This window comes from Trachypithecus francoisi, unplaced genomic scaffold (genome assembly GCF_009764315.1).
Source record: "Trachypithecus francoisi isolate TF-2019V2 unplaced genomic scaffold, Tfra_2.0 Lachesis_group16, whole genome shotgun sequence".
Taxonomy (NCBI): Eukaryota; Metazoa; Chordata; class Mammalia; order Primates; family Cercopithecidae; genus Trachypithecus; species Trachypithecus francoisi.
In genome coordinates this window covers 91,260,605-91,275,667 of record NW_022681461.1, presented here as the reverse complement: position 1 = coordinate 91,275,667, position 15,063 = coordinate 91,260,605, and the positions used below count along the sequence as shown (strand labels likewise).

Below are 15,063 nucleotides of genomic sequence, written 5' to 3'. Positions count from 1 at the left end.
TGCAACCTACACCTTCCGGGTTCAAGCGATTTTCCTGTCTCAGCCTCCCGAGTAGCTGGTATTACAGACATGTGCCACCATGCCTGGCTAATTTTTGTATTGTTAGTAGAGACGGGGTTTCACCAGGTTGGCCAGGCTGGTCTTGAACTCCTGACCTCGTGATCTGCCCAACTTGGCCTCCCAAAGTGCCAGGATTACAGGTGTGAACCACCGCACCCAGCTTTTTCTTTCTTTCTCCCTTTAGAGACAGGGTCTTCTTGCTATTGCCCAGGCTGGATTGCAGTGGCACAAATATAGCCCACTGTAACCTCAAATTCCTGGGCTCAAGTGATCCTCCAACCTCAGACTTCCAAGTAGCTAGGACTATAGGTGTGCGCCACAAGGCCCAGCTAATTTTTAAAACATTTTTGTGGAGATGGGGGTCTCACTATGTTGCTTACATATCTCTACTGTTCAAATGCATACACGTTTGGCTGTACTCTTTTTGCTATCTTCTTGGCCTTTATAAATATGTACCATATGTTCCATATGTTACAATGCTAGTTACTTTTGCATTTCTAAGTTTTTTAGACAAATGTAGAAATACAGAATCTGGCAGCCAGTAATTCAACCCAGCTCCATCTTCCTGCTGCTCTCTCTCCATCCCCATGCATATACAACCCTTCCCCATCCCTAACGCAGTGACATGAAACAAATGTTTTAAGTGTACATCATACATTTATTACCAACAACCCTCTCAACTCCAAAATTGGGCACAGGGATTAAAAATAAAAATTCATTGCACTACTTAGTAAAGCATTACTAGTAACTTTCATAAAAAATGTACAAACTTTGTTAAAAATTTATCAAGCCTTCAAATGATTTGGTTACAGATATTTATAATACATACATTTAAAACTATATGTTAACTGATACAATGGAATATGATTTGAGAAAATGACTCAGCAAATGATTCCAAAAAACACCCCTGTGAGCTTTCACAATCGGAAACAAACGGCAAAATGAGGTAACCAAATGTACCAACAGGGGGACAAACAGCTTTCTAATGAAAAGGCCCAAAGATATCTGCGAAAAATATTCTCACAAGTGAGTCGGTAGATCTCATTCAAAATTATTCTAAGAGGCCCAAATTTAAGAATCTTAACAAATCACATTTCAGATAGTATATAAAATCTAAATATGCTTTCACATTTTCCAGATTTTGCTAAAAAAATTAAGGACAGAAAATCCTAATATGAGATCTTGATACCTGGAGGCCTTATTTTTTTGAAGGGTGGGGGTTAAAAAAAAAAACACCAAAGATGACAATTTATGCCAAAACACAAGAACTCACAAAAAACCCACAGCTGAGTTAAGGTGGTAAAGCCAATATTATTTTAGGAGGAAAGAGGACGAAGGCCATGAACCAACATCTGCCTGCTATCTGGTGCATCACCCAAGGTGAAAATGGCTGGGCACAAATAAACTGTTCTCTTTTGCTAGCCACAAAGCTGCTCACTGTGGCAAGCCTGAGCTGGTCAGAATACGTGTGTGTGTGTGTTCCTGATACACACTAACCACAATAAGCAAATCTGCACACATCTCTATGAGCCCCACGCAAAGAAAAGACATTCCCACAGAGAGATCAGTCACAAGAGTGCAACAACGAAATTCAAGACTTTACCAAAACAGACCCTGCTGCCTCCTAAATTGCCAACTGCCTCTCAAAAATTTAAAGAAAAAGGGACATTATAAGGATTCATACAGGGAGGGAAGAAAAAGCTGCTACTCCTAGTCATTAGTACAATGTGCCGTGTTAATTAGGTATCTCTATATAAATTAGAAAAAGTGCTTTACTTGCATGCTTCAATAAAATGAATACTGAGTGTAGTAGTGTTATGTTAGATCTGTACAGATATAAATTTTTTGCAGCTATATAAAAGTGTATAAGATGGGCTTTTGCCATTTTAAACATGATTTTTTTCATTAAAAAAAGATTAAACTATACGTGATTTGTATGTAGCTGATTATTATGCCAAGAATTTTGGTCTTTAACACACTTTTTATTCATCAGGAACAGGTGAGGGATATCCTAATGATTTAAAAGTAACATGTGCATTTGTATCACTGTTTAGATGTATTTCTGATGCACTGACAACCTAGGGGCAAACAGAGTGTGCAAAACCCTACGTGTACGACTAGATAGAGGCAACAGTGTCTCAAAAAGGGCAAAATTGTGCTTCTGTGAATTGACTTTACTTAACTCTAGGCTGTGATGAGCTTATAGACACTTCAAGGGAGGGCAAGCAGCATGGCAGTAACAAGTAGTTAACACTGTCTGAGTGGAAAACTGACACAGAACCAACTGAAAGTTGAGTGGGGCTGGCAGCAAGTTATCACAGTCCTGACTGGAATAATGCAGCTTGTGCTATTGCAAACAAAGCAATTACATCAACTGCAGAAGAGGCAGACAATGTTGAATACACTAAAAGAATGAGAAAGTAATTTAAACATTGCTGGAAAAATGACTTTAAACAATCTGAATTATGCTCAAAGAACCTACTAAAAAAAAAACCCCACACAGCTATGTGTTAGATCAACTAAATGAAGGTCAATTCCTGTTTAACAGCATTATTTTTTATACAAAAATCAAATCTTCATTTATACTGCAAGTATTCTGGACACCTGTTGTATTAAACTTTTCTCATTCAAACAAAAATTAAAAGGAAAAGCGATAAAACATCAAAACAAATCAGGTCTAAGGAACATGAGCTGTAATAGCACTTGATCCATCCTGAAACAGGGGTTTCCATGAGAAGCACATGTGATGAAGGAAGAACTAGACAACTTTCAGAACTGGAGTCTGGCAAGTGAATTAATATGGACAGAAATGTAGCTTTCTTAAAACAATTTAGTTGCCCACAGGAGCTTGAACACAGAACACATATCAGAAGTCAAGCTGAATTAACAGATTTTGTTCTGGTGGAAGTCAACGAGGTGAGACTTCATGGGACTAGTGGTCTTCTTAGAAATATATTAATCAAATATCTTCAGAATAGACTACAAATCTAAACATTAAAAAAAAATCACAGGTACTTTCTGTAAGAAACTGGAAATGTAAAGGAAAAAAAGTATCAACATTCAAATCATTGATTGAAATGCTAATATTGCTAACTGATGATGTATGATATTGCACCTTCTTTTTGGAAACAGCAAGTTGGAGATTTTAAAATTTCCACAACAGAATCAAAAAAATCAGGTTCATGGAGTGAGAATTTGTTACACTTTTTTTTTCCTTAAGTGACCTACTTAGGACCACCAATAAAGAGAAGGTGACAGCTGCCTGAAGCAAAGGAAGAAGGCTTTTCTCATTCCATTCATTGGGAGGGAAGGGGATGGAGTATTCAATGCTTGTAATTGATGCACCCTCAGCAATCAGTGTGCAACAGCAAACACAAGGGGAAAAAAACCAGTGTACAGTACTAGTGCTGTTTAAATAACACACCAGATTATACATTGCAGCATAATTAAAACTACACACACATTCTTGGTACATGCTGGTATATAGGATCTCATACACACGTTAGCTACCATGCCCTCTCACAAGTAGTTGTGCACTCTCACACAGATACACTTATCACCAACAGTCATACGCTGCATTCATTTCCACTCACAGTTTCTGAAGGCTCTATATAAGGTAGATTGCTATATCATCTGTAGCTACCACTTTTTATAAAAGCACATGCTAAAAGATCACGTCCACTGTAATCTTGCAGCAACACTCGGAATGATCACACAAAAACCAGGGAATGTTAGTGCACACACAAAATTAAGCTAAAGAAAAAGTCTTTGGAGTTCCAATCACACGGTTAGTATAACAATCCCATAACTGTGAAGACTAATTGTAAGCTTTTATAGTTGATTAAGTCACACAGTGCAAAGAAAGGTCCATTGACCCTTTTGGTAAAGGGAGGGCTGGAAGCCACACAGATTAAGTTCAATGGATAGTCCGTATATACATGTGATGAGGAACACCCAAACTAAATTTGTGCTTCTTAGGTTGGTCATTCTGAATCCCGATGCACTTCTGAAGCATCAGCTCGGCAAATTGGGCAAGTACGATTTGCCTACAAAACAAAAGGGAAAACTTGTTTAAATTGTGACATATACAATGAAACACATTAAAAGCAATGGAACTACTTTTACTTCCCACAGTTTTTACATTCTTTGTTCCTCTGAAGAGGTACAAAGCAATTTGTGTCTTTTTTTTAACCCACAAACCTCCGAATTAGCCCATGAATTTTTTTTTTTGAGATGGGAGTTTCGCTCTTGTTGCCCAGGCTAGAGTGCAATGGCACGATCTTGGCTGACTGCAACCATCGCCTCCTGGGTTCAAGTGATTCTTCTGCCTCAGCCTCCCGAGGAGCTGAGATTACAGTTACCACCACTATGCCTGGCTAATTTTTGTATTTTAGTAGAGACGGGGTTTCACCATGTTGGTCAGGTTGGTCTCAAACTCCTGACCCTCAGGTGATCCACCCACCTTGGCCTCCCAAAGTGCTGGGATTACAGGTGTGAGCTACCACACCTGGCCACCATGAATGATTTTTAGTAGGTCTGTTAAAATATACAAACAAGATTACATTCACCAGTTTGGACCAAGTTAACAACGGACATTAAAGTAACACCTTGGTAGTCTTTTTTTTTTTTTTTTCTTTTTTGAGACAGGGTTAAACCCTGTTGTCCACAGGAGCACAGTGGCATGATTACAGCTCATTACAGACTTGAACTCCTAGGCCTAAGTGATCCTCCTGCCTCAGCTTCCTGAGAACCTAGGATTAACAGGTGTGTGCCACCACACCCAGCCAATTTAAAAGACAAGGGTTTCACTAAGTTGCCCAGGCTGGTCTCCAACTCCAGGCCTCAAACTATCCTCTTGCTTTTGCCTCCCAAAATGCTGGGATTACATGCCTGAGCCACCATTTCTGGCCCCTTGGCTATTCTTAATGGAATGAAGTCACAGAAAACATTTAGTGGTACTGAGGAAAGCTTGACTGTAAAATAGGTGACTGGATCTATACCATAGCTCTACTTACCTGGTTCCCTGGCTCCTAAATTTGCTTTCTCCATTTCAACAAATGGGACCATAATTTGTGGAGTTGCTAATGCCAGAAACATAAGCATCACCTGTTCTCCTACTTCCTACAACCCATTCAGCACATAATCTTATTTCTGCATTATGGTAATTCTCAAATCAGTCCCTCTTTTCATCCAGTTGCCACTATCCATTCTCTGGCCCACCACGTCTTTATTCTATCTCCCTGTCTCTCAGAAATTACCTCTTCTACTCCATCCTCCAACAGTGGCCAGAAATCCTTCTAAAACAGTCTGTTATATCCTTCCCAAATGCTTTCAGGATCACACCTAAACTCCTTCACGCTTCAGAGTGGCTTCACAACAAGCTGGTCATTGATTTTCTCTCTGAACACCTTTTCTTTTCCCACTCTTCCTCACATTCCAACTATCAGCCACATGGAACTTGTGGTTTTGACTGTTCTCTGTTTGCACATGTCAGGGATGTGCACATATAATGCTTTCCTTTTAAAATAATTTAAGACTCTTTGTCTTCAGGATTGAGTTTGGGCTAACTTAGATACTATGGAACTGTGCTCCCTCAGAACTGACTTTTAACTCTATCTTCCTCTCTAAATTGTGAGGTTACCTAGTTTTATCCAAATCAGAACACTTCATTTAAAAAATAACAAATTTGACTATATAAATTTCTTTTATAGTCATGGAGCCACTGCAACCCAGCCTATTAAAGTTCTTTTACTGTATCACATTTTTATTCTGCTGTTACAATTTGAGACTATGAAACTATTAAGAGTAAAAAAGCAGATTTTGTAAACTTTTTTTTTAAACATTAAATAGCCAGGTGCAGTGTATAATCCCAACACTTTGGGAGGCTGAGGTGGGAGGACTGCTTGTGCCCAAGAGTTCAAGACCACTCTGGGCAACATAGTGACACCCCGTCTCGCTTGAGCCTGGGACGTCGAGGCTACATTGAGCCATGACTGTACCACTGCACTCCAGACTGGGCGACACATTGAGACCCTGTTTCAAAAAATATATACATTATATACATAAAAAAGAAGCCCCTGCAATAATTTCACCCTGGCATAGCCACTCTTATGGATTTGTGTCCTTTGTGCTTTTGTTCATATATACAAAGGAGAAAATGGTCAGAATTAAATAAAAACACTAGATGTACTACTCTGACAACAGAGCTATAATTAGGTAGCCTTCTAAACTCTCGAAGCAAACTGTGGCCTAGCAAGTTCGGGCCTTCTCCCTGTATGCCATGAGAAAGGACATACTGATTGTCAAGAGGTCATCCATTTGGGTTTTGTATAATCACTCCTATATTGTTGACTGCAGTTAATTTTTACTGGCCTTTTCTCCTCATTTAAAGAGATCATACTCAAAGCTGTGTTTCCATTTTGTCTTCCTGTCCACTGAGTTACGAACTTACTCTAATTAACCTATGGTCAATAAAATAGAAAAATTCAATGTCATTTCCTTTAAAGATATTATCACTTTACCTTAAGCCATTTGTCAACACACTTGGCATGGAACTCGTGGTTACAGGGTAAGACTCTAAGTAGCTGCCTTGACTCAAAATCACACATGCATACTACACACCTAAAAAAAGCAAAAAGATCATTTAACCATAAAACCAGATGGTTTTCTATTGTTATGACTATTGAAACCTACAAGATAATTTATTCTGTTATCAAAATATCACTTAAATTTTTAAACAAAATTAACCAATACCCTGAAAAAATTGTGATGTTAAGGCAGTAAGAGGGTTTTGCTTTACTAACAGATTACCAAGAAAATTTCTAGTTAATATGAAGTCAATCTTAATACCAAAGATTCTATACTATTAAAAAAAAAAAAAAAGTGTTGGAACAACTGTATGTCCACATACAAAAGAAGAAAGGTGGACCCCTACCTCATACCATATAAAAACTGACTCAAACTGATCAAAAGCTTAAGTGTTAAGAGCTAAACTATTAACCTCTCAGAAGAAAACACAGTAAATCTTCATGACCTTGGATTAGACAAGTTTAATTTCTTGGAGATGACATTAAAAGCACAAGAATTAACAACAAAAAAAGAAATGCAGTTGTTCTTCAGTATCTGAGGGGGGATTGATTTCTAGGACCCACAATGGATACCAAATCTGCGGATGTTCAAATCCTTTATATACAATGGTATAGTGTTTGTGACCTATGCACACCTTCCCATATACTTTAAAATCATTAATATATTGTAATACCTAATACAATGTAAGTCCTATGTAAATAGTTGTTATACTGTATTGTTCTTTATTTGTACTACATATTGCTCTATTATTTTCTATTTTTATTTTTTCCTGAATATTTTCTATCTTTGGTTGGCTGAATACAGAGGGCTGAGTGTAGGCTGAAATAAAATCAAAATTTAAACATTTTGTGCTGCAAAGGACATCACTGAAAAACTCAACAATCCACAGAATGGCAAAACATTTTTTTACACTTTTTATTATTCTATTCCTCAGAGATCCCTGTTCTGAGGGAGGACATTTTTGAAGATAATTTATCTGATGAGATCTATAATACGTATAGAACTTCTACAACTCAATAATACAAAGACAAACCAACTTATGGAAAATGAAGCAAGGATCCAAATAGACATTTCTGAAAAGAAGGTATACATATGGCTAGTAGCACATGAAACATTCAAGATCATTAGCTATCAGGGAAATGCAAATCAAATCTGCAGGAAATACCACTTCACAACCACTAGGCTGGCTATAATAATAATAAAAAAAGACAATATAGTGTGCTTCAAAGCCATTATTTACCTTTGGCATTATTCAATGCCACAAGTGGAAACCCAAATGTCCATCCACTGATAAAAAAAAAAAATACGATCTATACAGTGGAATATTATTTGGCCATAAAAAGAAATAACTCACTAGTAAAAGCTACAATATAGAAAAAGTTATGCTAAGTGAAAGATGCTAGACACAAAAAGATCATATATGACCCCATTTATGTATAATCTATATCGACACAGTGTAGACTGAGGATGGGGAGGAGGCACCAAGGTAAGTTAGAAATATGAAGAGTGTTGCTAGTGGGTGAAGTGGGTGAGGGGTTTCGTTTTAGGGTGACGCAATGGGTCTAAATTTGATTGTCGTGATAGTTACATAGCTCTGAATATACGAAAAACCACTGAGTTGTACTTTTTAATTATTATTATTTTTTTTTCGAGACAGTCTCGCTCTGTCGCCCAGGCTGGAATGCAGTGGCGTCATCTCGGCTCACTGCAACCTCCGCCTCCCGGGCTCAAGCAATTCGCCCTGCCTCAGCCTTGCGAGTAGCTGGGATTATAGGCGCCTGCCACCATGCCCAGCTAATTTTTGTATTTTTAGTAGAGACAGGGTTTCACCATGTTGGCCAGGCTGGTCTCAAGCTCCTGACCATAGGTGATCCACCTGCCTCAGCCTCCCAAAGTGCTGGGATTACAGGTGTGAGCTACCGTGCCTGGCCTCAACTGTACACTTTAAATGGAATTTTACGGTATGTAAATTATATATCATTAAAGCTATTTTTAAAAGATCCCCTACTAAGCAGAAATTTTTGGTAAGAACCTCAAACTTTATGTGCATGAAGTTTCAATCTTGTGTGAAAACATTCTAGAATGTCAATTAGAAACAAAATTGCTAAGCGACATTAAAATCCAAAACAGCCCTAACAGAACTTTCTAAGATAGAAATGTTCTAGATCCACACCACCCAACACAGCAGCCATTAGCTAGAATGACTAAGACATTTAATTTTTCATTTAATTAGCTCTATATTGACTTATTGGACAAGCATTGGCTTAGACTATGAAATAAAGATAACTTATCTTTATCAAAGTTATCTCTGACTCTTAAGCATTTTCTTTTAACTTTTTGTTTCCTCTTCCAACTTTTACCTTAATGACTCTTAAGCTTCTATTTCATAAAGGTAGAAAAGGAAATTTAGCAGAGTGATGTCAGAAAAATATACTTACAAAGTCTGTTCTGACTGGTGGTTGTTAGGATTGAACCGATAAGAAGGAAGTTGTTCAATATCTGCTTTAGTCAGTCCACGAGGCTTTGCCTCTCCCAGTCGCTCTGCCAGGTTTAACAGGGCCTGCAGCGGTAAAAGATGACATATTTTCATCTGTCTTTATGTTTTTGCATTCCAATTTTTTTTTTTTTTTTTTTTTTTTGAGACGGAGTCTCGCTCTGTCACCCAGGCTGGAGTGCAGTGGCTGGATCTCAGCTCACTGCAAGCTCTGCCTCCCGGGTTTATGCCATTCTCCTGCCTCAGCCTCCCGAGTAGCTGGGACTACAGGCGCCCGGCACCTCGCCCGGCTAGTTTTTTGTATTTTTTTTAGTAGAGATGGGGTTTCACCATGTTAGCCAGGATGGTCTCGATCTCCTGACCTCGTGATCCGCCCGTCTTGGCCTCCCAAAGTGCTGGGATTACAGGCTTGAGCCACCGCGCCCGGCCTCCAATTTTTAAGAGATGGAGTCCTGCTATGTTGCCCAGGCTGGAGTATATATAGCAGCTGTTCACAGGCATGATCATTGTGCACTGTGGCCTCGAACTCCTGTGAACTCAAGCAATACTCTTGACGCAGCCTTCTGAGTATCTGGAACTATAATTGCGTACCACCGCAGCCCTATTAAAATAATTTTAAAAATGTTTCTTATGAAAAAATCTAAACACATACAAAAGTAGAAAAGCAACGCTAATGAACCTTGATCTATCCATTACGGTCAGTAGTCCATAGCTAATCTTTTATCTATTACCATCTGTCCTAAAGCTCACATTATTTTAAAACAAAACTGAAAGATGGTATCATTTCATTAGTATCAAGTGCATCTGTAAAACAAAGTAACTTTGACCCTGTGAGGTGGATAATTCTTTGTTGTGGGAGCTGGCCTGGGTACTATAGGATGTTTTGCAGCATTCCTGGCCTCCCTCTGCTCTCTTAGTGCCAGTTAACAACCCCCCAGCTGTAACAATCAAAAATGTCTCCACACATTCCCAAATATCTCCGGGGGACAAACTGTCCCCAGGTTGAGAGTCGCTGCTCTAAAAAGATAGACTTTTTAGAATATAACCACAATGACATCATCACACCTAACATACACTAATTCTTTAACATCAAATGGACCAATTAACGTTCAAATGTCTTTGTTTCAATTCAAAGCTTTAAAAAGTAGTTTGTTCAAATAAGGATCCAAACAAATCCGTAACTTACCATGGCTTAATACGTCTCAAGTCTCTTTTTCACTCTTAAATTTGAAGAAACCAGGTTAATGAGCTGTAGAAATTCCCAGTTTGAAATTTGCTAAATGAACCTCCCATCCCTGACCCACTGGGTTTAACAAATTCCTTGTCCCCTTGTCCTATAAACAGGTACATGTGAATACTTTTACCATAAGGCCCATCATGTCTAGTGGTTATGTTAGCAGCCAATGATGGAATACTGTCTAGATCCATTAATTCATTAAGAATGGGCAAAATGGGGCCAGGCGCGGTGGCTCACGCCTGTAATCCCAGCACTTTGGGAGGCTGAGGCAGGCGGATCACAAGGTCAGGAGATCGAGATCATCCTGGCTAACACGGTGAAACCCCGTCTCTACTAAAAATACAAAAAATTAGCTGGGCGTGGTGGTGCACGCCTGTAGTCCCAGCTACTTGGAGGCTTAGGCAGGAGAATGGCGTGAACCCGGGAGGCTGAGCTTGCAGTGAGCCGAGATCGTGCCACTGCACTCCAGCCTGGGAGACAAAGCGAGACTCCGTCTCAAAACAAACAAACAAAAAAGAATGGGTAAAATGGTAATATTCTAATTTTATCATTCTTCATTTATTAGAATGCCTAATATTAAACAATACTCAGAATTTAGGTAGAATAGGATGAGACCACCTAATTTTTTTCTTTTTAAGTATCCACTATCAACTCATGAACTTTAGTATATTTGATGTGTTTCAATATTGTAATTATTTATGCCTCTTTTTTTTTTTTTGAGTCAGAGTCTTGCTTTATCCTCAGGCCCAGCTAATTTTTTTGTGTAGAGATGGGGTTTCACCGTGTTGACCAGGTAGGTCTCAAACTCCTGACCTCAAGTGGTCTGCCTGCCTCAGCCTCCCAAAGTGCTGGGATTACAGGCTTGAGCCACCATGTGCGGCCTGGCAACTTACTTTCTATTCCAGCATTTAGAAGGGCTAGGGAGCTAGTGAAAGGGGAACAAATTATTTAGATGATGCAATAATTCTGTTTCTCTCATCTATCATTATTTGTTACCCATTCTTTTAACCCTGGGGCAACCTGAAAAATGGAGAAAAGCCGTCCACAAAAGGCAGACTAATTGTGGGATAAACCAGATGAGTTATTAGAGTCATTAAGGAAAGGAGGTACTGATGTAAAATCAATAAGCATAATAATTGACTGGGCACAGTAGCTCACTCCTGTAGTTCCAGCACTTTGGGAGGCCAAGGCGGGTAGATCACTTGAGGTCAGGAGTTTAAGCCCAGCCTGGCCAACATGGCAAAACCCTTTCTCTACTAAAAAATAAAAAATACAAAAAATTAGCTGGGCGGTGGCTACTCAGGAGGAGGAGGCAAGAGAATCTGAACCCTAGGAGGCGGAGGTTGCAGTGAACTGAGATCATGCCATTGCACTCCAAGCCTGGGTGACAAAGCGAGACTCCATCTTAAAAAAAAAAAAAATAAACTGCCAAATCGATGGTGATTACAATATATAAAATTTAGATAAAACTTATTGTATCATTGATAATGATCTTTTATATCTCATATATACCATGGTACACAAAGGTCAACAAATATAATTTATGACAATAAAATATATTAAGTTCTTACAGTCTAAAGACTACAACAGGCGTATTTCATTTTACTGCACTTTGCTTTACTGCATGCCACAGATACTACCTTTTTAAAACAAAAACAAAAAATTAAAGGTGTGTGGCCACCCCATGTTGAGTAAATCTATTAATTCAACTTTTCCAACAGTCATGTCATTTCATATCTTGGTGCCACATTTTGGTTCTCACAGCCTTTCAAACTTTTTCATTATTTTATATCTGCTATAATGTTCTCTGATCTTTGACGTTACTATTGTACTTGCTTTGTGGTACCACAAACTGCACTTGTATAAGACAGAACAATTGACAAATGTTGGGTATTCTGACTACTCCACTGACCAACTGGCTATCCACCCATCTCTCTCCCTCTCCTGGGGTATTCCTAGTCTTTGAGACACAACAATATTGAAGTTATGCCAATTAATAACCCCACAATGGCCTTTAATTGTTCAAGTGAAAGAGTCACATGTCTCCCACTTTAAAAACTAGAAATGATTGGTTGGGCATCCTGGCTCACTCCTGTAATCCCAGCACTTTGGGGAGGCCAAGCGGCTGGGTCACGAGGTCAGGAGATCGAGACCATCCTGGCTAATACGGTGAAACTCCGTCTCTACTGAAAATATGAAAAATTAGCCGGGCGTGGTGGCGGGCACCTGTAGTCCCACCTACTAGGGAGGCTGCGGCAGGAGAATGGCGTGAACCCGGGAGGCGGAGCTTGCAGTGAGCCGAGATGGTGCCACTGCACTCCAGCCCGGGCGACAGAGCAAGACTCCGTCTCAAAAAGCAAAACAAAAACTAGAAATGATTAAGCTTAGTAAGAAAGGCATGTCAAAGCCAAGACAGGCCAAAATGTAGGCCTCTTGTGCCAAACCAGTAACCAAGTTTAAACGCAAAGGCAAAGTTCAAATAGAAAAAGTACCATTCTCACTGGGCACTGTGGCTCATGCCTGTAATCCCAACACTTGGACTAGCCTGGGGCAAAATGGCAAAACCTTTCTCTGCAAAAGAAAAGAAAAGAAAAAAAAAAAAAAAGCACAAAAATTAGCCAAGTCTGGTGGCATGCGTCTACTGTCCCAGCTACTTAGGAGGCTGAGGTGGGAGAATCGCTTGAGCCTGGGAGGTCAAGGCTGTAGTGAGCCGAGATGGTGGCACTGCACTCCAGCCCGGGTGACAGAGTAAGACCCTGTCTCCAAAAAAAAAAGAAAAGAAAAGAAAAAAGAGAAAAGCCACTCCAGTGAATGCACGAATAAGAAAGCAAAGCAGCCATACTGCTGATATGGAGAAAGTCTGAGTGATAGGGATAGAAAATCCAACCAGCCACAACATTCTCTTTAGCCAAAGCCTAATCCAGAACAAGGCCCTGTCTTTCTTTAATTCTATCAAGGTTGAGAGAGGTGAGGAAGCTGCAGAAGAAAAGTTGGAAGCTAGCAGAGGCTGGTTCATCAAGTTTAAGAAGCCATCTTTATAACAACAAAGTGCAAGGTGAAGCAGGAAATGCTGATATAGAAGCTGTAGTAAGTTATCCAGAAGCTCTATCTAAGATCACTGATGAAAGTGAATACACTAAACAATAGATTTTCAATGTAGATGGAACAGCCCTATATTGGAAGAGAATGCCATCTAAGATTTTCATAGCTAGAAAGAAAAGGCAATGCCTGGCTTAAAAAAACAGGCTGACTCTTTTATTGGGGCTAATACAGCTGGTGACTGCAGGCAGAAGCCAATGCTCATTTGCCATTCTGTGGGCCCTTAAGAAATTATGCTAAATCTACTCTGCCCAATAATAAAGTCTGGATGACAGAATGTCTGTTTACAGTATGATTTACGGAATATTTTAAGACCACTTTTGAGACCTGTTCAAGAAAAAAAGATTCCTTTCAAAATATTACCGCTCAAGTGCTCTGATTAAGATGTACAAAGAGTTATATAATTAAAATTAACTGTAACTAAGACTTCATGTTTTGTTTCTGAGTGTAAAATTTTATAATTAATAAAATAGGCTTTGTAATATTAAAAAAAAAAAAAAAGTACAAAGAGATGCATGTTGTTTTCCTGCCAACAAAACATTCACTCTGCAGCCCATGGAAAAAGGGTTCTTTTCTCTACATTCTTGCCAATACTTACTTTTTGATAACAGCCATCCTAACAGGTGTGAAGTGGTATTTTATTGTGGTTTTGATTTACATTTCCCTGATTGCAATGTTGAGCACCTTTTCATATACCTGGTTGGACATTTTGTGTCTTCTTTGAAAAATGTCTATTCAGGTCCTCCACCCATTTTTTTAAAATTGGGTTATTCATTTTTTTTGCTACTGAGTTGTATAAGCTCCTTGTACAGTTTAAATATTAACCCCTTTATCAGATGTTTACTTTTCATATTTTCTCCTAACCTGTAGACTGCCTTTCATTTTGTTTCTTTCTTTCTTTTGCGGTACAGAAGCCTTTTAGTTCAATGTAGTCCTAGTTATTTATTTTAGCTTTTGTTGCCTATGCTTGTGGTGTGATGGCCAAAAAACCAATGCCATGGCTAATATCAAGGAGCTTTTCCCCTGTTTTCTGTGAGCACTTTTATCATTTCAGATATTAAGTTTAGGTCTTTAATCCATTTTGAGTTAACTTTCATGTATGGTGTAAAGGTCCAGTTTCATTCTTTTGCAGGTAGATATCCAGTTTTCCCAACACCATTTCTTTTTGTTTTGTTTTTTCTTTTTCAGACAGAGTCTTGCTGTTACTCAGCCTGGTGTGCAATGGTGTGATCTTGGCTCACTGTAGCCTCCGCTTCCCAAGTTCAAGCGATTCTCCTGTCTCAACCTCTCGAGTAGCGGGATTACAGGCGCCCACCACCACGCCCGGCTAATTTTTGTATTTTTACAGAAACAGGGTTTCACCATGTTGGCCAGGCTGGCCTCGAACTCCTGACCTCAGGTGATTTGCCTGCCTTTGACTCCCAAAACGCTGGCATTACAGGGTGAGCCACTGCGCTCAGCCTCCCAACACCATTTCTTAAACAGGCTATCTTTCCCCATTGTGTCTTCTTGGTGGCCTTGTCAAAAATTGGCTGACTGTTGTACTCCTTTCTATTCACAGTTCCTAAAGTTCAGAACATGCATG

General features: G+C 39.3%; 1 protein-coding gene across 16 annotated transcripts in view; it reads right to left on the bottom strand.

The window, feature by feature from the left end:
• Positions 1-695: 695 nt before the first annotated feature.
• Positions 696-15,063, bottom strand: part of RNF38 (ring finger protein 38) — a 148,823-nt gene continuing 134,455 nt past the window's right edge. For all 16 annotated transcript variants that reach the window (XM_033238091.1, XM_033238086.1, XM_033238087.1 and 13 more), the window contains 3 exons: positions 9,087-9,208; positions 6,582-6,681; positions 696-4,106 (listed from right to left, as the gene is read on the bottom strand). In XM_033238091.1, the coding sequence (XP_033093982.1) occupies positions 4,044-4,106; positions 6,582-6,681; positions 9,087-9,208 (285 nt within the window). In that variant the 3' untranslated portion in view covers positions 696-4,043. The remainder of the gene's footprint in view (positions 4,107-6,581; positions 6,682-9,086; positions 9,209-15,063) is intronic.